General features: G+C 34.5%; 1 protein-coding gene across 3 annotated transcripts in view; it reads right to left on the bottom strand.

Annotated features, from left to right (window-relative positions):
- The window catches only part of LOC134838937 (kalirin-like), a 364,473-nt gene that overhangs the window by 44,445 nt on the left and 297,159 nt on the right, over positions 1–22,869 (bottom strand). For all 3 annotated transcript variants that reach the window (XM_063854296.1, XM_063854295.1, XM_063854297.1), the window contains exon 15: positions 6,822–7,050. In XM_063854296.1, coding sequence (XP_063710366.1) covers positions 6,822–7,050 — 229 coding nt within the window. The remainder of the gene's footprint in view (positions 1–6,821; positions 7,051–22,869) is intronic.

Raw genomic sequence — 22,869 nt, 5'->3', positions numbered from 1 at the left:
AGAGCAAGATTTTCAAATTTCAATCCTTAAAGTATTTAAATATTTCAAACAAAATTTTTCGCCATGTGAATCCAATATCGTAGCAACTTAATTTTTCGATGCGACTTTTTTATTCTGCAATACACTATTCAAATTTAGCCGACTTGCCTTGTTTTGGTGGCGCACTTTTTGTACGCGACACTTGAGACTTTTTGCTGAAAACGGCCAAATGATGCATGACAATTATAAACCCACAAAGATACGTCTATTCCGCATAATTTTAATCAGATGCAAATAAATTCGCAAAAGCAAAACGAAACGAAAACTCGCTGGACAAATAAATTAGTAACTGAATCTTGTTCAAAAATAATGAGTAATTAAATCGTATCAATTGCCCAATTTGAAGAACTCCAAGTGCCTGAGATGTCTGAGTCAAGTTTAACCACTTGCCACGGTAATAACATTTAGTTTAAGCGGTTATGTCCCTAGCTCGATCATCTATCGACCTAGCGCAATGCAATATTTCCTTTAAACAAGCCTCAATAAAAAGTGGAAAATGACCTGGCTGAAAACCAGGATAGAAAAAACTTCTTGTCATAATCAAAGTAGCTCAACTATCTCAATTTATTAACTGAAAAAAATCATTTAAAAATGAGTTTCGCCATTTTGTGATTTTATGACGTAAAATTGAATTGACGTAATAGCCTAGCCATGCGTAATTCATGGTGATAAGCTTTGCCTTAAACGGAAGGTAAATGTTGAAGTTTTAGTTGCAGACATCGCCAAGTTGCATTGGAAACTTTATTTTTTTTAGAGAATATTGAATGCCGCTTTTAGTTGTTCAGTGCTCTAAATCTGTCAGCACCACGCTCTGTTTTCAAGCAACGCGATAATCGACCACAGTAACAGCTCTCCTCGTGTAAAGTCTGGTGGAAATAAAAGTAGGCGGAATTTTGAAGGTAATGAGGTGCAATATGAAGCCTTTCAAACTTGCAAATGAGCGCACCTTGGTTTTGAACTTAGGGACTATTTCCTAATGTAGATGCCTGGGGAGATATTATTTACGTCCATTATCTCAACTCTCATATAAAGCCAATTGATTTTTCAGTCTACAATTTATGCAACATTCGCCCGCCCGCCCGGGAGGCTCAGCTGGCATGGAGGCCAATGTAACAACGTAAAAAACATTAATAATACCTGCCGCTCAGGTATCAAGAGGCCAGTTTTGCCTTAGAGGAGAAAAACAATTAATTCGCACTATTTTTCATCATTCGGAATAGGAAGGAGGCCAATTAAATGGGAAATTTAAAACTCTTCAGCAACTCGACTTTTTCATATATCATTTTCCAAACAGATAACTGAAGAAAATTAATACATGAAATGGTTCAACAGAGCTAAGGCAGTTGAACTGCAACCGTTTACGCATCAAATATCGCGTTAACTGGATCTATATGTCAACAATGATTTCTTTTCTTCTCTCTCATGTGGTGAAAACGACAATGAAAAACGGTAGCTTTGGTTTGCTTATCTTGCCGGCCACTTTGAAGCACCAGACAGTTTTTATACCGATAGTTTTATATTTCTTCGTTACAATGAGGAAATGTTTTTTCTTCACAGTTTAAATAATTTAGTGACAGTCATTGCGTAAAAAACCTTAAGTTGAAACGTACCAAAATCAGCTCGAAGACTCATTTCCTTTCAAAAAACACTGACAGCTGTAACGTGTAGCCTATAAAAATCAATCAAAACAACATTGTTAAATATCCGCTGTCACAACAAAAATAACGATTTGAAAATAGGAAAAACACAAGCGTAACTAGCTCCAAAAACAGCTATCACAGTGGGCTGAAAATGCAGAGTAAATCTTTCGAAAAAAAAAAGAAAATGAAACACCTCATCTCCGTAAAATAACGCACATGAGAGTACATCGCCACATTGAGTAACACTTAATTAGGTCTTCTTCGAGACTTTATAAGAAACAATTTCGGTGCTAAATTAAAAGCTGATAATTAGAAATCAAACCTACGATTCTCAACTAGGAAGAAGCCATGTATCTGTTTTTATTGCTCCACGTAAAAACCACTCCTACCCCAACAAAAAACCCGATGGTGTTGGACGAGGTGCATTATCAAAAACATTTCAGTCGTGATTGGATTTCATAAAAAAAATTGGATCTTCGATTATTCAGAATCTTAGTTTCAGAGCTCGGATACAACTGAAAGCAATTTCAAGGTTTTCATTTATTTATATTTATTTAATGTCAATTTTTTGGAAAAATCGATTAATTTAAAGAACTTTCTGGGTCGATACACGGTCGTGCTTCTTAGGTTGAATAGATTTTTTGAAACAATTTTTCCGTGCGTAAATGGGTGAAAAATTAATTACCGACCAAAAATAGCCATACTTTGCGTTATCTATCATTCAGGCAAAACTGCATTCAAAACATCTCCGCTGCTCTTGCAACAAAAAACATACGGGTTTCATTTTGACTTCACTTTATGGGATCATACAAAATTATAGCCAATGAAATTTCAGTAATACAGTGCTGATTTTAATTATCCGGACAAAACGCATAAAACTTAAAATTTAAAACCCATTTTACTCAAACAGCGTTGATTTTAGAAAAAAGATCAAATTAAAACTTGCGTAGAACTTCACCAGAATTAATATGGCGTAGTTTGTTTATCGAAATTCGGGCTCAAAATGTTACCCCATATTTGGATTATTTTTGGCTGCTTTAGCCAATCAAACATTACGCAGAAACTACCAGGCCAATTACTATCAAAATTTAATAAAAGTCAGGCTGTTACGCAGCCCAAACAAGTTTAAAGGGTATTATCTCCAAGAAACAATATATATTTACCATATAAAAAACCAATGTTTTATTCGAAACAACTTCAAAACGTTTTCCTCAAAAATTCAGAGACAATACTCTGCTTGAAGTTCGTTGGGCTCTATAAAAAGCTCACTTTGATATAATTTTGCCATTAATCGGCAGGGTAATTTTGGGGTAATTTTTGATTGACTAAAAAAGCCAAAAATAATCCATACTGGGTTTGAATTTCCAAACCAATTACATCATATTAATTCTGCTAACATTCTAAGCAAGTTTTGTCTTCATTGTTTTTTTTGTCTAAAATCAACCCAAATTAAAGAGAAACACGTTTTGAATTTCAAGTTATATGCGTTTAGTCCCGATACTTTAAATCAGCACTGTACGCAGGGGCGGATCTAGGATTTTCTCGAGGGGGGGGGGGGGGGTGGCGGATTTTCAAAAAATTTTGACGACCTTTTTTTAGGTCGACGAAATTGATTTTTCGAGCTCTCCCAAAGCACTGTTTTGCCCCTATTTTGGCAAAACTTTGTGTGCCGCAGGCAAACTTTTGAAAAAACAGTCAAAAAAGCCGTTTTTGGGCACTTTTTGAAACATTTTGACAAAAAATCGCGTTTTTTTGGCGCGCGCTCCCCCTCAAAGTTATTATATATTGGTGCCAAAGGCGCCTTTAGAAAAATTTTAGGGTGTCGGCCAAAAATGGATTTCTGAAAAAGTATCAAAGGGGGGACCCTAAATCCGCCCCTGACTGTACGTAAGATTTCTTTTAACCAAAAAATAACTTAAACTGCACATCTACTCTTATGTATTTGTATTATGTATCATGAACGCAAGAAAAGAGAACAAAAGAGTAATTTATTTTTCGAAGAAAAATCAATTTTCGAAATTCTTAGAAATAAAATTAACGAATCTAAAGCTCTCTGAATATCAAGACCAATTTAAGACTGACACTTTTTATATAAAAACCCAATTGGGGAAAAAGGATCACTAGGTAATTTTTAAATTCCGCTGGGAAATCGGAAAATTTAAATCCACTTTCGAAATAAGAAGTCGATCAAGTTTTTCGTGACGTTTACAATTTTGCTGTTCGATAGAGGCGTTTTCCTTCATTTTAACAAAGGAAATGAACTGAATTTACAAAGAAATTAAAATTCAAACTGCGACAAATCAAATTTGAGCGCGAATAATTTTTAAGACTTTTTCCTGAAAAAACCACCTAACAAAAAATCACCAAGACCTTTCATAAAAGAGTATTCAATACATTCATGACTCTTAATCATAATTCCACTCGAATTTAATCAAAAACCTGAAGCCAAACTAATTAAAACCGAGACACAATAAGCCGAAAACATACAGAAAATTAATGGCAATTAAGGAAATTGATGGCAACCAAAGAATTTGTTATAACGCACACCAGCAAAGCACTATATTCATGAGTTCAGTTACAACTAAAAAAGAAGTTTAAGAACTGATGAAAAAGAGAGAAGTTATAGAAGCTATTCAATGATTGTGACAAGTTGTTTCTCTAGAAAAGTCTACATTCCGAGTGCTAGCGCACTGAAAAATTACGACCGACACGGAGATCCAACACAAGATTTTGACGTTTAGCAAAACTCGCGCGGCTGAATTAAGAGGATTTAAATACGACAATAATTGTTTGCAACAACATAAACTATTGATTGATTTTAATCTTCTAAGAACCAATACGCGTGAGCTAAGCCAGCATCAGAAGATGTCAATCACCTTCTCGCTCCTAAATTGAGTTTCAAGCGCCAAAAATGAGGTTTCGTTAAAAAAATATGCACTCTGAGCAGTAAACAAAGAACGCTTTTGTGATTCAGCAACAAGTCTCGAGAGCAATCTTGACTGGATTCCGATATAAGTCAACTACTTAATCGAATTTATACTATACTGGAAAGGAACTTTTCATATTGCCACCTAAATGGTTAATTTCAGGTAGAAAGAAAGTGGTACCATCCTAAAGAACACTTCGCTTTTCTTGTACTCGATGAAATAGAATGCGATGAGTGTAAGGTGATTTCAAATCCTGCACGCTATTTTCATAAATAAGGCAGAGAAAATAGTGTCGTAAGTACCTTGTAAACACAATAATCGAAAAGTATTCAAATCAAATTATTGTTGTTAGTGGCTGTCAAACTTGTACAAATAATTCATGTGAATACTCAATTCTTCAAGGAGACCATTTTCCAAGTAAGGGGGAAACACGTCAAAGAGAAGGAAATGCAACGACAAGGAAGTATTTCTTGAACAATGCAAACGACAAGACTACTAGAGCGAAATAGTTTAATATAAAAATTTTAGCAAACAAAAAAAGGCTGTGGTAGTAGCGTTAACTACTTCTTACTTTCAGACCAAATTTCTTCAGACCATTGTGGCGTTTTTTATTGTCGTTTGGTGGCACATGAGAGCGCTGGTATTATCATTTCATTTTTATTTTTCACCTACTACCTCCCACCAGCCTATTATTCATTGCTCCCTCCTTAAATCAACACTGACCTCTTAACATAATTTGTCAAATAACCTAAAGTACTACAGCATTTTAAGTATAGTAACTAGTCACAAATAGGTCTCAACTGTAGTCAAAACCCCAATACCCCAAAACAGTTAAGCTGCAGCGTGCTGATGAGGAGGGGGCGACCGCGCCCTCCCCGACTCCCTCAATTCTGGTTGCCAAATTTTTCCATTTTAAGACATCCATTTTTGTCTGAACAAACTCAAAAATTTTCTTAAGGCGCCAATATTAACTAAATGAGGGGGGGGGGGGGGGGGAGTGAGCGCCGAAAAAAATCGCAAAACGTCATTTATAGCCAGCAAAATTTGGAAAATGGGGTCATAATTGTGTTTTCAGAGAGCTCGGAATATCAAATTGGTCAATCTAAAATAAAAAAAGCCGATAAATTTGTAAAATGTTTCTAAAAACCGCCCCTCTAGAAAAATTTATGCGCACTCCTGTATTAGGTATTTTTTAAAAATAGTTATAAAAGTCGGTGGTAATCTATCAAATTTTTCTCAAAATATCGCTTTGAAATTAACTGTATCCTTTCCCTTTTTTTGCTTCTAAAATTTCGCATCTTGAAAGGTTTGCTTTTGCTCATCTTCATTTTAAAGTGATGAAAGATGCTGTCTTCTAGCTCAAATAGACTCTTTTTTTCATCCCTGACGACTCAATATGTTCCGTTAATCAAGCTGCAAATAAAATTCATCACTTGAGATTAGAAACCCTCAAAAGAGATTGCAAGTTTTTTATACAAATTCCTCAGGGAAATATTTTACCATAGACGGTAGCTGGTAATTTTTGTTTCAAAGTCACGTAAAAGAACTTGGCAACATTTCGCTCTCTTTTTAAAAGGAAAGTTAAAAGAACAAAAATATGGGAAATGAAGTTCTTATGGTAAAATTGAATTACTAAGTTCTTAGAAAGTCAACGAATGTTAGTCGGCCGAAATGATTGATCAAACAAGTCTTTTTTATTGAAATCAATAAAGACGGTAACGAAGCCCATACATTCTGGTTTGTGATGTCTGTTTGCCAATTTAACACATCAAACAGGTCTCTGCTAACCAAACTGCCATTCGTCTACCCATGAGTACTCTAAAGTTACTTCCTTATTTACCGCAAAAATAGAGTAATTACGAGGACAGTGGAAAAACTGATACCTACAACCTACACATTAATCAACTTTTTAATGTTCATATCTTTTTGTGCTAGTTGTGAAAAACCTTTTTTAGGCCAAAAGATACTTTGAAGTTCGATCATTTGCAATAAACTGCAATAATTTGCCTTTTATAATTTCCATAGAAAACATGAACCATGGGAGTCATTGGTTTTGCACCCAGTTGCTTGCACGTCAGCAAATTACTTTTCATCCTAAGCTCTGCAAATAAAAACTTCAAAAAAACACAATCATAAAATACCGCAAACTCAATTAGAAGCACCGTGTTCAATTAGAAGCATTTAATTGGACGAGCTGAAATACAAAAAGATAAACCTGAATTGTCCTCTTGTGACAGAGAACTGAGCCTCTGGCTGTTTGGAGCAGCCGCTGATGAAGAAAATGAGGCTGCCACATTCGAGTAGTAGTCTGTCATCTCGGCATCCCCTCCTACGTGCTCCTCGTTGCTATTGCACACAGTGCGTTCATTATCTCCCCCTACCCCTTCGCTTATCCCAGTGGCGACCCCCATTGCTCCACCCACTGGTGTCGAAGTTATGTCGCACTGAAGCATAAAGAAAGGAAATTATACGATGGGATGATCATTACATACATAGACGGAACCTTTCAAACAAAGGGGACATTTAAACTCATAATAAAAAGATTAATTGTTTCAAAAAACTCAAATTTATAATTTTTACAATAACAAATTGCAAAAACTGCATGATTGACCTTGTTTGCAAAACGAATGATAATATACATCAATATTCCGCTTTTAATCATCGAACCCACTAAAATCCCTTCTTTAAGACTACTCGAAGTTCATATCAAAGAAAACTATATGTTATGTTTTTTTATATAAAATCTCAAGAATTAAGAAATTGTGAAAAGTCAATCTTGAAACTGCCACTGACTAACAGACAGCCCGAAAAGTGTTAATTCTCTTGGGTGTATATCAGGTTTTTTTTTATTGCATTTGTTGATTTTCTTCTAAGTTCTATGAATAATCATGTATAGTCAAATTCTTGTACCGTCGTATTAAAAAAATCATACTACACTTCTGATATTATCCAAATTAGAAAAACCACATCAATAAAACTGCATATGAAAAATGGAAGAAGAATTGTTCGCTCCTTTTTCCTTTTGCAAACGCAGCGCGTAATTTTGAGCACCGCTCGTACAATGAACTTTCATAGTATAAAACCTCAAAGTAAAACGAACAACACAGGGCGACTGATAACTAAAAACTTGGTCAACCAAATTACATGAAAAATTACTTGGTGCACAGAGAACGAAAAATATCAAAATAGCTAATAGAAGTTTGGAAAACGTTAGGATTTGGAAGGTAAATCAAAACACAAGCGATGTGAAGCGTCGGACGAAAAAACAGCATGACAAACAAGCCTACGAAAAAAATGAGATAAAAACCGCGAGCCGAAAAAAAACTACATCTACCACACTTCATTGTCATATCATTGTTTTTAATAAAGAACAAGAATCAACATAGTCAACAGATAGCTTGAAAAGTGTCAATGAACGCAAGACGACCAAAACCAAAAATGACCGACTTGTTTTTTTAAACAAATCAACTATCCAATATCAGAAGATTCAGCGTAGAAACTTGAAAACTCAAAAAAACCCACCCCTCCCCTCGAAACATCAATTCTAATTTTTTTTTACGTATCAAACAACGCAATATGAGTCCTCAACTAAAAATGCGTGCATATTACAATAGAAAAAGTTTTCACATATCGTTAAGAAACCATTTTGCTTCTCTAACTACAAAACATTAAGCCAAAAAGCGGACATAAAACAAGCCAAAATCTTTTGGGCCAAACAAATATAGAACAAAACAAAATAAAAAAAAACAAAAATTACAAAGAATTGCGTGACATTTGTCACACAATAAAAACATTGCACAAAAATATGTTGATAAAAAAATTCGTGTGTTTTTGAAAAAATTGGTCGTGTTTTTGAAAATTCAGCTGAAAAAATTAGACGAAAAAACTATATCTACAAAAATTTTATATGTCTGGCTCGGATTATGTTAATAAAGGGCCTTGAAAAATCCTCAGAAACAATGAACGAGTGTCAGCTAAGGCGAAAAAACTTGAGTCGACCTTCATTACATAAGCCGCAAACAAAACTAGTAAAAACAATTTCAGGCTATAAAACTTTTAAAACCAAAATTCTCAAAATCAATCCTTCCTGAGTAAAAGAAAAAGCATTTGAAATTTTGCCCTTGAAACTACGCAACATCAGTTGTCTAAGCCGATAAAATTATAGGCCGAACATATTTAACCAATAAAAACTCAATCAAAATTTTAAAATGAGAGTCGGTTAAAAAAAATTATAGAACAACCTTCAATTATAGTTTAGACTGGGGGCCTAGTAAGAGCTGGAGGTACCTGATGCAGGATAGAATGCGTTATTTTCAAAGCCCAAAACCGTAGTTGTTTCTCTGCTTAAATAAAGGATTAGCCGCTAGATTATGCTAGATACCTATTACCCGTTCTCATAAATGAAATCATGAAAAAATTCAGGGTAGCTGAATTTTTCAGCAACCTGTTCCTTTGATGGCAATTGAGACGGCAAAGCCACTTATAATAAAAAAAATTAGCATTACCTGTCGTTTCGACTGAACTTCAAATCCCACACACTTTTATAATACTTGTTTTGATGAACCAGCAACTGTTCGATTCAAATAAAAAAACCAAGCTTTGGAAAGAAACTGAATGAAAAGCGTACCAGATATAAATTTCATTTAAAAAAAACACGGAAAATCAGTCGACAGACATTAAAAGGAAACCAACAAATCTAAAAAAAAATCAACATAATTCCAGTACATATTGCAAAAAAAGTTAAATGCTACCTAAATGGTTTAAGAAATTAATTTATTTGAACTTTCAAGACACTGAGCATGTCAGCAGATATGAAGCAAAAATGTGTAAGAAAAAAATTTGAGTTGGTAAATTTACAACATACATAAAAAAAAACAAGTTTCGTTACCAACGGGCAATTAAAGACATGCTCAAAATATACCCGTTGGTCGACGAAACTTCAGATTTGAGGACGATCATCAGTATCAGTTATCGTGTGAACAAATTAATTACGGTAAAAAATAGTATCCCGTTTCAATGGTAAAAAAAAACGGTTTCTCGCCAGAATAAAAAACAATTTTTTAAGCTTTTTCGTATTTCATAGAACTAAATCAATCTCACAGCTCTTTCAATACAAAAATACTTTCTGATTGACATATTTTAACTCAAATAAGCTAACTTATTTCTTTTTTCCCCGCGAGTTAGAAGTAAAGCCGCCCTTCAAATTCAAAGACCGCCAACTTTTGGTCTCCTCTTTTTGAATAGGGACCAGTTTTCGTTGGCTTTGCGGTGTGCAAGGTATTTACGGTGAAAAATAAACAGTGCTCAGTTTCAATAGTAAATAATACCAGGTTTATCGCAAGCATTAAATTTGATTTTGTTGATTTCTTTGAGCTTTTCCAAATTTCATAGAGCAAATTACATCTCACCAGCTCTTTCAATTCAAAAATGTTCTCTGATTGACATACTTTAACTAAAGTAATCCAAGTAAAAAGACCGAATATTAATTTTTCCCCGCAAGCTAAAAAAATATATCCACGCTTGAAACTCGAGTCTAAACTAAGCCGCCAATTTTTGGGCTCTTTTTTTAATGGGGAACAGATTTCAGCAGACCAATCTCTTAGCATAAAAACTTAAAACAGTTTTTAAGTAGTATAAACCGTCTTTTAGCAGGCCAATGTAGCACAAATAACTCATAAATTACTGACAGGCGTAAAAAACGCGTAAAAAACCTGGCTGAGCTCAATGTTTTCTATTTCAGACAATTATCTCTAAGATTGGTCACCAAGACTATCATTTTCAAAACAAGAACAAAGATATCACACTTGTGAATAGAAAAAGAACTTTAGCGAAACAGGCATGATAGGCAAAAGCTGTTTTCGAGAAAAAAAAAGGAAACAAAACAAGGATAGCCGGCTGCTGTGCAAGTAGCCCAAATTGTTCCGACCAAATTCATCAAAAAACACAAAAAAAAAATATTTTCTTTCAAAATTTTAGTGTCGTTTTTTTTTGTCCATGATTGACAGCATTTGTCTTTAAAAACGCATACAAAACAAAAAAACGATAGCAAACATTTATAAAACCTCTTTTTTCTAAAACAAAACTTTGTACGTTTTAGAAAACCTTTTAGTCAACTAAGAAAATTCCAAAACTAGTTTTCTCTTTAGTACAATCAAGTTTTCTCAGCCTAGAGACTTAATAAAATTTAAATTTTCATATGGCGAACGTTGCTCGCTTAAAATTAGAACAAATTTCAAAAACTTCAAACCCGAATTTCTCGACAACGGGACCAATTTTTAAAAAAGAAAAAAACGAAAATTTAACAAACGAAATTGGTTAAAAAAAAACCAATCGAAGATTGGAAAAGAGTAATGAATGCAAGCAAACATAAAAAACACTGACCTTCTTGAAAAAACCTCAACTTTCGAATTTCAAAGAAAAAAATATATGCCCTTTAAGTTTTTTGAATTTCTAGAACAATTTATGATTGGCGCTTTTTTGATAACATGAACCCAACTAGAGAAAGTTCAAAGTTTGTATTCCGCTGGAAATCTAAACTTAAATTCCACTTTCGGAACAAGAAATCGTTCAGGTTTTTTCGAGCCAGCCCCACGTTCGTTATTGGAGAGTGCTATTTACTTCACTTTCAGCAGATGAATTTCAGTTGAACTCAAAAAGTGCATATATACCTATGTGCATCAATATTGTAGAACTTTTTCCTGAAAAAAAAATCAGCAAGACCTATATAAGAGTCTTCACTAGTTTCATTACCCTTTTAAAAAATTAAATATAATATATCAGTTGTCATATTCCAATGATTATTTAAGGTACCTGTTTTTGCGCGTGGAAAAATGAGTCATTGAACGCAAGTAAACAGAAGAAATACAAAAATAAGACTTATATGAAAATATTTCGAATTTCCGAGAAACTATATGATATTAAATCTCGTTGAATTCAAAGAACGACTCATGTTTGATCCTTTTTCCATAATATAAATCCAATGTGCGAAAAGGGGATCAATGAGTCAAATTTCTTTCGCTAGAAAAGCTGGTAAGAAATGAATTTAAAAAAAAAATAAAACAAATAGAAATAATAAATAACTAGCTGATAATTAAATGCTATTTTCGAAATGGGAAGTCAATCAAATTTTTCACGAGTTTAAAATTTTCGCTACCCGATAGTGGAATTTGACTTCCTTTTAACAAAGGAAATGAATCGAACTTTAAAATAAATCAAAAGTCAAACCACGAGAAAAATGATTTGAGCTTGAACAAATTTTAAGACCTGTCCTTAAAAAAATCACGGCCTATATAAGAGACTGAACTACGTTCATCGACTCCTTAAACACATGAATACGTCTCCATTTTCATGGGTAGAAAACTAACCTAGTAGCAAGCACATTTAAAGCTAGCGTCTAGAATTGTTTATTTTAATGCGTCTGCTAAATGAACCGTCTGCCAAGACCTAGAATTTTTTATAACTATTTAGAAAAATCAACCACTGAAAAAATGAACGATACAAAGCTTTACCAGAAAAAAACGACCGAGACAAAATTTTTCGTCACCTGAACTCAAAGACAAACTAAAAAAATTATTCAAGACATTTAAATATAGGAGAACACCGGCAAACAAGAAGTGCCCGAGAAGAACGATCAATAAATTGACAATGATCGACCATCCTCATAATTCTCAACTTTTCAGGAAGGCGACCAAATTTAGAAAGCTTCCAAAAATGCCACCTTTTGACCAACACCGGACCATTGGAAGAGCGCCAAATTTTGAGCCAAAAAATTCTGTTATTTCTGAGCAAGTCTTATCTATTTGAAACTTAAAAATTAAAATTTACCCAAAGGCCTGCTTCAGGGCTGATAGAAAATCTAAGGATATAAGCGAATTTTTTTAAACCCTCGCCTCAGACGTAAGACACTGTTAACTTATTACTATTTATTTCGACATGTGTATCTTCTATTTCAATCGAAACAAACGAGGCTGCTCGCTAGTAGAAACTCCGGAAGTGAATAATGTAAACCCTATCAAGCATATTAATATAACATTTTTTCGGTCAGGTCATTTCGTAATAATTCAGAGGCAAATATCAAGACCAAAACATGCAAATAATACTAAACCGTTTCATGCGGTACGACTAGTGCTTCTAAAATCATGTTTTACCCTGTGACAAGTGAACAAAAAAACCAATTTCAGAAAAATGAAAATCTTATTCAGTAACTTACATTTCTAAGGTTGCTTCTCGACCTAAAGAGCTTTTTGATACTTGATGGGCCTCCATTTTTTGCAGACTGTGGTAATGCCGAAGACTGAAAATTAGAATTATGGAATGTTCTATAAGGATTTAGTGTCTCATCCTCGTCCGCTTTCGGAGGCGGCGCGCTTGGCCTGCGAGAGAACATAGAAAGACTCCATACTTGGAGAGAGAGTCTTCTTAAGGCTGGTGCCTTAGGTTGTAACGGTTCAGTTGCAACGCTTTCTTCTGCTGAAGGCTCAGAAATATTAACTTCACTAATCATTCTATGACAATGTCTTCATGAAACACTTTTTCAAACCAAATATTACTGATAGAGATCGGCTGAATAACTGAGAAGGAAGTAGTTGCGAAAACAGAAACTCTTTAAATTTCTGTAGAATTTTTTAAACTGAAATTTGTCGATAAGTGTTTAACTGACGAGTAAAGCATTTCAGTCAGATAGAGCTCCATTAAATCAACGATGTTCTGTGATCCAAATACCGGGTCTAGGACAACAAGCCGACGGGACTTCAAGCCGAAGGGACTTCAGGCCGAAAATTAAACTTTACAAGCACCTCAAAACACTATTTTTTCATCTGTAAAACGTTTCTTTTCAAAATCTTAGGCTAGTTCAGTCCATAACAAGCGTTATTTATGACAATGCACTACTTTGGATTGGCATTAGTTAATAATATCAGCCGTTTTTTGAAATGCATAAATTATAAACAAGAAAATTACCTTCAACCGTGTTTTATTTTTCAACTTTCCTAAACTTCATTTGGAGGTTTAAATTTCGTGAAAACGCTAATAATTACCGAATAAAGATCATGAAATTGAGAAATTCTTAAGAAAAGTTTTCAAATTAACCTTATTTCATGACTTAATGAGAAAATTTTCGGCTTGAAGTCCCTAATTTTACGATTCGGCTTGAAGTCCCGTCGGCTTGATGTCCGGCACCCCCAAATACCTGCTTATACTGATCCGTGCAAGAACTAAATTTTAATCTCCGAAATTATTAAGAAATACTTTTAACTAGGCAACCCCATGGGAATTTATCGACTAGACGAAACTTACGCGGAATTTCGTTTAGATTTTGATAAGCTTCAAAGGCAAGCGGCATATTTCGGGAATAAATGGGAAATCAAAAGCGGAAATAACGTTCAGGTTGACAAGGTGTAGAATAATGCACTTCAATATGCATAAAATCTATGCTAATAAGAATATAATTGAGGGTTGTGCTATCAAACATGAAACAAAACGGGATTTTTTGAATAAAGTGACCATAAATAAGCTATGTTCCATTTGCCCGCCAAACCGAACCCTAATGTTTCAAGCACTGAAATTCAAAACAATTTCCTTTTAAGTGACCTGATTTAAAGATCAAGAAAAACGGAAATGTTAAAATCAAATGCTTCTTTCACGTGCTCGATTAACGTCAGTTGCATTCTCTTAGCTAGTGCTTTTTTACCCGAAATGCTATTTCCGAGGCTCTTCTAGCAAACATCAAGTTCTTTGCTGTTTCTGGTTTATAGTAAGAACAAATTCTCTGCCAATTTTTATCGAAAGCCAATAGCGCATCCCTAATTTTGCGCTGCAGCAAATAGCAGAAAATTCCGACTAATTACAAACTAAATTTAGGCCATATAGATTTTGTTATCCAAAAGGAGCAACAAAGTTTTGACACCTGAGATCATCGTATCAAGAAAAACCCAACTAAGATTGCGGTGTAAAATGCGAAAAAACTGAAAACGGCCGAAAACATTGGTCCGCTTGCACCCAGTCGCAATATCTATAAACTAATGAAGATAAAAAACGGTTTTTCTTATCAAATCTAAATTATAAAATGTTTGTTCGTCTACAAGAAACGATAACGAAGAAAACTTATCTTTTTTCTAATTGAAATTGAAGAAACTCAAAACTAACTCAAAAATGTGTTTAACAATTCTCGTAGATTTTCCACGTGGCCAATTTTTCAACTACCTAAATAAATTCTTCTTGATTTTGTAGTCGAGGCAAGCTTTGGTTCACTTGTTTTCTAATACATTTCACAATGATGGGCAAAACGAGCATGAATAATGTAAACTTTGTCAGCAATTACAAGTCCTGTTCACTAATCCATAGAGTTATACCGACAAAAATAGGTAAGCAACCTAATACGCTATCCAACGTCACTTCAAAACATATAACTAATTCCAGACTAGCAGATTAGCCAAAAACTGGCAAAATAAGGCTCAAATTTAAAGAATAATCGCAGTCGGTTGAGTTAAAAAACTGACTACTAAGCGCCTCCCTTCTCTATATCGACGAAACAAATTAACATACCACATGTTCTGCCGTACTCTTATTAAGCCTATCGAGGCTTTCATATATATTTCAAAGATTATCTCTTTCGACTGAAGTCACAATAGCACTTTGAACGCATGCGCTGAGTGGTAGTTAGCGCACATTGTTGGTTCGACTTTAGCCACATGGATACGGTATGCAAGCGGTCAATGCCATCTTAACTTCTCAAAGTTTAAAGAGGGGATAAATTGAAATCATTTGTTCACTGGTTCTAATTGTGCCGAAATATTCGCGGAATATTCGTGTTGCGGGGGATGGGGTGTTTTTTTTTCCAGACAAACTTCCCACGCCCATTTTAGCAAATGAATTTGAACTAGCAAGCCTGTTTTCATCAGTCAATTTGCAAAAAAAAGATTTGCTCTGAGCTATTTTTTCAAGCAATAAAACTTTGAACAACTTCAGGTTCATGAAACGTAATTCCATATCGTAAAACGCTTGGCAAATTTTTAGGTAATTTGAGGCAAACTATTCATTCAAGCAATGATTATTTCTAATGACTCAAACCTAATTCAGCTAAATCGGTTTGCAAAAATGTTCTAGAAGCCATTCAAGTGTAAAAACTGAAATTTTTTATAAGAAAGATACGCAAAAACGCGCAATGCGACAACTCGCAATAAAGACAACCCGCATTAGAAGACAACTCGCAATATACTCATCGCTGCAGTCGCGCCAACGTGTCGCGAGCTTGCCAACAGAGGGTAGGACTTTATACGAAAGTTACAGCCGGTTATCGCCCCGAAGAGCGCCCACCGGTGACCTTAAACCGAGAATATGAAGCTTCAAAAACTTGCGAGTTGTCGCTTTCCTTAAACTTTGCGAGTTGTCTTTTTGTTGTGAGTTGTCTTTTTTTGCAAGTTGTCGCGGTACCGCAAAAACGAAAACTTTGAAACAATAGTGTTTTTTCATAGCTTAAGCCGATGTCCTAAAAACATTTTATAAGCCGTCCACCATTCAAGCATGGAAACTTTTGATTGTTTTCTGAAACTGCATTATAGTATGAATCGTGTCGCAAAAAAAGTGATAGCTTTCAAAGCAAGCTATAGAAGCGATGATCTTCGAAACTATTGAAGCTAATGGATAGAGTAAATCGGTTCATCAAATGTCGTGAGGCATGTTAGTCGAGACATTAAACTTCAAAAACTATTAGTAATTTCATTGCGAGAATCGTTTTGCAAACTTTCAGGTACTTCAAAGCAAGCTATTCATTCAAGCAATAAATCTTTTGAAATAATTCAAACGTTTTCAGATTAAACAGGTTTGTAAAACTTTTCTAGACAAGCCATTCAAGTGATAAAACTTAAAATTCTTCGGAGCTATTTCCTACAGTGAATCGGATAGAAACAAAGTAAAAAAAACTGCTATGCAAGACATTCAAAAGATGAAAACTTTGAAAATTTCGTGTGTGTAATACCTTACAACGATTGGCCAAAAATATATAAGTCTGCCATTCAGTGGTGTTTGTTTATAGCGTGAATAGTATAGCAAAAAATGCTAATTTTCAATGCAAGATATTCAAGCATTGAAACTTTCAACCTTTTCAACCTTCAAAAAACGAATCGGCTGGCGCGCTGTTCAAACTTTTCTAAGCAAGCTAGTCGAGCACTAAACGTTTTCAAACTTAAAACAGCCAACTGACAGTTGGAAAAGAGTAATGAGCGCAATGAAACTTTTGAATTTCGATCTTCAACTTTTGATCTTCAACTTTTGATTTGTGATCTTCAACTTTTGAACTTAAAGCTCTTTGAATTTGTAGATCAATTTATGATGGACACTTTTTTAAAATTTTTTAAACTTTTTTTTTATTTCTCATTTTCGAAATTAGAAGTCGATCACGTTTTTCGTGACTTTTACATTTTTGATTATTGCTGCTCGATAGGGGACTTTACCTTCCTTTCAACAATGGAAATGCACTGAACTTAAAAAGAAATCACAAGTCATACCGCGAAAACTTGAGCGTGAACAAATTTTAAGACTTTTAATGAAAAAAAAAATCAGCAAGACCTATCTAGAGTCGTCACTACGTTCATTACTCTTAAAAATGATCAAATAATTTTGAAAATTTCCAAGTTGTTAGCGTTGTTTAAAATGATTATCGAAAAATATGCGTTTTTTTTAAGATATCGACTGAGCGATGAAAATGAAACAATTTGGAACTTTTTCGAAGCAAGCTACCAAACAATAACACTTTGATGAAATCCAGGTTGTGCAATTAGTTTGAATCTAATCGCAAGATTTCAAACCTTTTCAGTTAATCTTTTCAGCAATAAAATTCGAATCGTTTTTGATTGTTTTCATAGCTTGAATCGAATCCGGAAAAGATCAAGCGCCTGCTTAAATAAGCCACTACTCCAGCCAAAATCACGTATCCTCGGTCGCACTTATGAAGTGAAGACAAACTAAACTGATTATGTTTTTCTTTTTTAAGTATTCAGAATTTAAGATTTGTCAACTCGTCCTAGTCTTTTAAACTACGAGCTACTGCAAGGCCGAGCTTTGGCATTACAATAGCAATCGTAAACAACACCCCGTTAGCATGCAAAAACGGGTACAAAAATTTGAACAAGACTGCTTTGAGTTTTTCCAAGTTTTAAGGTTGTATGAAAGATTCATAAGCAAGCTCATATCTTCTATACTATAAACTATCGGAAAGAAGAGTTTTCGCATTGAAAACACAAACCCAATCACAATCCATGCGGAAACAAAAATTTGAATCTCATTTTTTTGGAACTTTACTCTAAACTTTGAGAACTTTTCTTATTCATATAATTCTCCATATCTCCTAAGCTACGAGCTTCTGGAAGGCAAAATTATAACAAAAGCATGACAATCCTATACAACACTTGTGTTAGCATGCTTTTACTGGTAAAAGAATTTTTTTAAATTTTTTTTTCAGTTTTAGGACTTTTTAAAAGATTCATAAACAAGCCCATATCTTCGACTTAGAAGTTTTGGAAGAGCAAAATTTAGCATTAAAACCGCAGCGCTAAACTATCCTTCCATGAGCATGCCAATACTTGAAGAAAACTTCTTTGAATTTTTCTCTAAATTTCCAGAACTTTTTATGAAAAAATTCCTGCAACGTTTTGAAGGTGAGCTTCAATTATTGAGTTTCTATTATTCTTATTAGATCGCATACTTCGACTTTGAGCTTCTGGATGGAGCAGTTAAATTATTGGGATAGCAACCCTAAATTACACTGGCTTTAGCAAGCAAGTACGGGAACAAAGTTTGAACTTAAGTTTAAATTTATCCAGACTTTGGATTGAAAAGGACTTCTAGAATATTATGCTTATTTTGTCGCTTTTTTCCCTGCGCTGCCCAGCATTGCCTCGCGCCACCTTTCTCTGCGCTGTCCTGATTCTCCTTGCTCTGCCTTGCGCTGCCATGCTTTGCATCGACCTGCTGCTTGACGCTGCCCTGCTGCTTGCCTTAAGCTGCCTCCCCTTGCCTTACCCTAACCAGTCCCTCTTGCTCTGCCTTACGCTGCCCTGACTTGCCCCTCCGGTGCAATTTTCTTACGTTTTTTTAAATTTTTTTCGTTGAAACAACGACAGATGCAATATAAGGCCATTAAGCCGATGAAATATAGTTCGAAACCAATTCAGGCGAAACAAAAAAGCTAAAAAAACTTGAATTAGATTTTCTATTAAGATTTTAGCAGAATGTGCAATCCAGATGTGAGTTTAAAAACTACAATCCACTTTAAACGACTGAAAGTTAGGTCACTAAGTCAATAAAATATTGATTTTATGTTATCGCAAAAAATTATGGCCTTGAGGCTCTTTGATTTTCAAATACAAAATATGATAGACACCAATTTGATTGAAATAACCCTAAAAAAAATAGCCACTGCCAGTTGGAAAAGTGTGATGAACGCAAGAAACTAAAAAAAAAACAGGCTTGTTTTTTCAAAATCTTCAACTTTTGATTTTCAAAGGAAAAAATAGATAACCTTAAAGCTCTTTGAATTTGTAGAACAATTTATGATGGACACGCTTTTGTTTAATTGAACCCGATTTGAGAAAACTAGATCAATAGGTAAAACTTTTATTTCGCTGGGAAATCTGATCATTATTTTCCATTTTCGAAATTAGAATTCGATCACGTTTTTCGTGACTTTTACATTTTTGATTATTGCTGCTCGATAGGGGACTTTACCTTCCTTTCAACAATGGAAATGCACTGAACTTAAAAAGAAATCACAAGTCATACCGCGAAAACTTGAGCGTGAACAAATTTTAAGACTTTTAATGAAAAAAAAATCAGCAAGACCTATCTAGAGTCGTCACTACGTTCATTACTCTTAAAAATGATCAAATAATTTTGAAAATTTCCAAGTTGTTAGCGTTGTTTAAAATGATTATCGAAAAATATGCGTTTTTTTAAGATATCGACTGAGCGATGAAAATGAAACAATTTGGAACTTTTTCGAAGCAAGCTACCAAACAATAACACTTTGATGAAATCCAGGTTGTGCAATTAGTTTGAATCTAATCGCAAGATTTCAAACCTTTTCAGTTAATCTTTTCAGCAATAAAATTCGAATCGTTTTTGATTGTTTTCATAGCTTGAATCGAATCCGGAAAAGATCAAGCGCCTGCTTAAATAAGCCACTACTCCAGCCAAAATCATGTATCCTCGGTCGCACTTATGAAGTGAAGACAAACTAAACTGATTATGTTTTTCTTTTTTAAGTATTCAGAATTTAAGATTTGTCAACTCGTCCTAGTCTTTTAAACTACGAGCTACTGCAAGGCCGAGCTTTGGCATTACAATAGCAATCGTAAACAACACCCCGTTAGCATGCAAAAACGGGTACAAAAATTTGAACAAGACTGCTTTGAGTTTTTCCAAGTTTTAAGGTTGTATGAAAGATTCATAAGCAAGCTCATATCTTCTATACTATAAACTATCGGAAAGAAGAGTTTTCGCATTGAAAACACAAACCCAATCACAATCCGTGCGGAAACAAAAATTTGAATCTCATTTTTTTTGGAACTTTACTCTAAACTTTGAGAACTTTTCTTATTCATATAATTCTCCATATCTCCTAAGCTACGAGCTTCTGGAAGGCAAAATTATAACAAAAGCATGACAATCCTATACAACACTTGTGTTAGCATGCTTTTACTGGTAAAAGAATTTTTTTAAATTTTTTTTTCAGTTTTAGGACTTTTTAAAAGATTCATAAACAAGCCCATATCTTCGACTTAGAAGTTTTGGAAGAGCAAAATTTAGCATTAAAACCGCAGCGCTAAACTATCCTTCCATGAGCATGCCAATACTTGAAGAAAACTTCTTTGAATTTTTCTCTAAATTTCCAGAACTTTTTATGAAAAAATTCCTGCAACGTTTTGAAGGTGAGCTTCAATTATTGAGTTTCTATTATTCTTATTAGATCGCATACTTCGACTTTGAGCTTCTGGATGGAGCAGTTAAATTATTGGGATAGCAACCCTAAATTACACTGGCTTTAGCAAGCAAGTACGGGAACAAAGTTTGAACTTAAGTTTAAATTTATCCAGACTTTGGATTGAAAAGGACTTCTAGAATATTATGCTTATTTTGTCGCTTTTTTCCCTGCGCTGCCCAGCATTGCCTCGCGCCACCTTTCTCTGCGCTGTCCTGATTCTCCTTGCTCTGCCTTGCGCTGCCATGCTTTGCATCGACCTGCTGCTTGACGCTGCCCTGCTGCTTGCCTTAAGCTGCCTCCCCTTGCCTTACCCTAACCAGTCCCTCTTGCTCTGCCTTACGCTGCCCTGACTTGCCCCTCCGGTGCAATTTTCTTACGTTTTTTTAAATTTTTTTCGTTGAAACAACGACAGATGCAATATAAGGCCATTAAGCCGATGAAATATAGTTCGAAACCAATTCAGGCGAAACAAAAAAGCTAAAAAAACTTGAATTAGATTTTCTATTAAGATTTTAGCAGAATGTGCAATCCAGATGTGAGTTTAAAAACTACAATCCACTTTAAACGACTGAAAGTTAGGTCACTAAGTCAATAAAATATTGATTTTATGTTATCGCAAAAAATTATGGCCTTGAGGCTCTTTGATTTTCAAATACAAAATATGATAGACACCAATTTGATTGAAATAACCCTAAAAAAAATAGCCACTGCCAGTTGGAAAAGTGTGATGAACGCAAGAAACTAAAAAAAAAACAGGCTTGTTTTTTCAAAATCTTCAACTTTTGATTTTCAAAGGAAAAAATAGATAACCTTAAAGCTCTTTGAATTTGTAGAACAATTTATGATGGACACGCTTTTGTTTAATTGAACCCGATTTGAGAAAACTAGATCAATAGGTAAAACTTTTATTTCGCTGGGAAATCTGATCATTATTTTCCATTTTCGAAATTAGAATTCGATCACGTTTTTCGTGATCTTTGCAATTTTGCTGTTTGATACTGGAGTTTGTCTTCCTTTTAACATAAGAAAAGTAAGGAACTTAAAAAGACAAATCACAAGTCAAACCGCGAAAAATTGAGCGTGAACAAAGTTAAAGACTTTTCCAGAAAAAAATCACACCGCAAATCTTACGAAAAAAAACTGCTCAGCCAAATTAAGCACCCTCACTTCGTTTATCGACTCTCAAAAACATAGCCAACTGTCTGTTTCAATGCGACAAAACGGATCTCAATTTAATCTCATGCTCTGCAGTATAAAGTCCAAGAAAATACCCAAATTACTGTTCAATTTCTCTTGTTTCTGCTCTTAGTGGAACCTCCGATATTTTTTCCTTTTTTAAGTGCCTTGAAAACTGAAAACTCAAGTTTCAATGAAGTTCAGCAGCCTTTGACCCGAGAAATAAAGCTATACTTATACAACCTAGATCCTTATTTCGCAGAAGTTCTCAAAATTTTGACATCTCCAAACTTGTCCATTAACAATCAAAGGCAATAAAAATAGCAAAAATTTGAAACTGTTTTCAACATTTGACATCTTCGAGCTTCAAAGTGCAACAAAAAACTTAGAATTGCTACTGGCGAAAATAGGCTTTGTGCATGCGCGAAAAAAAATAGCAAAAAAGTTATTGCAGAAAAAACTTCTTTTCGAAAAAAAACTAGATTTTCAGCAAATGCCAGGATTGAAACCAAAGCCTCGAATAGCACTTAACTGCCTGAATTAAAAACGGTGCGATTTTCTTACGTTTTTTCAATTTTTTTCGTAGAAACAACGATACGCAGGTAAGTTATGCAGGGGAGTAAAAATTATGCAGTGGAGTAACCGATTATGCAAAAAAAAACTGCAACCAGTTCTTCCGATAGAACCCTTCATCTCAGATGTCGTTTGAGAAAGAGGACTATGAAAAAAATGGGCGAAAAATTCCGTGAAAATGAACAATCTATTGCCGTAGAGAGTGGAAGAAATGTAATTAGATACGAGAAGAATATTTAAGCACTCGTTGCTGTTTTCTTTTCGTTCAATTTGTGAAAATCGGCAGGGTAGTTTTTGAGAAAAGTGAAAAAATCTAAATTTTAAAGCGTCTCGAAAAAATAGATAATAAAAACCCAATCAACGTTTCATAATGCCTGTTTTTATCAAACAGGAACTTTTTTGTCTAGTTGAGTAATTATTAGTACCAATAAGCTTGCCCCAATTCTATTTGTATGAATTATTTGAGCACTTTGAAATAGAGAACATAATTTGAACACAGAGGCGAAGCTGAGCTTCGCACCACTTGCGATACAACAAA

This window comes from Symsagittifera roscoffensis, chromosome 2 (assembly GCF_963678635.1).
Source record: "Symsagittifera roscoffensis chromosome 2, txSymRosc1.1, whole genome shotgun sequence".
NCBI classification, from domain to species: Eukaryota; Metazoa; Xenacoelomorpha; order Acoela; family Convolutidae; genus Symsagittifera; species Symsagittifera roscoffensis.
The sequence above is the reverse complement of the archived record's forward strand: the minus strand, read 5'-3'. Positions and strand labels throughout refer to the sequence as shown.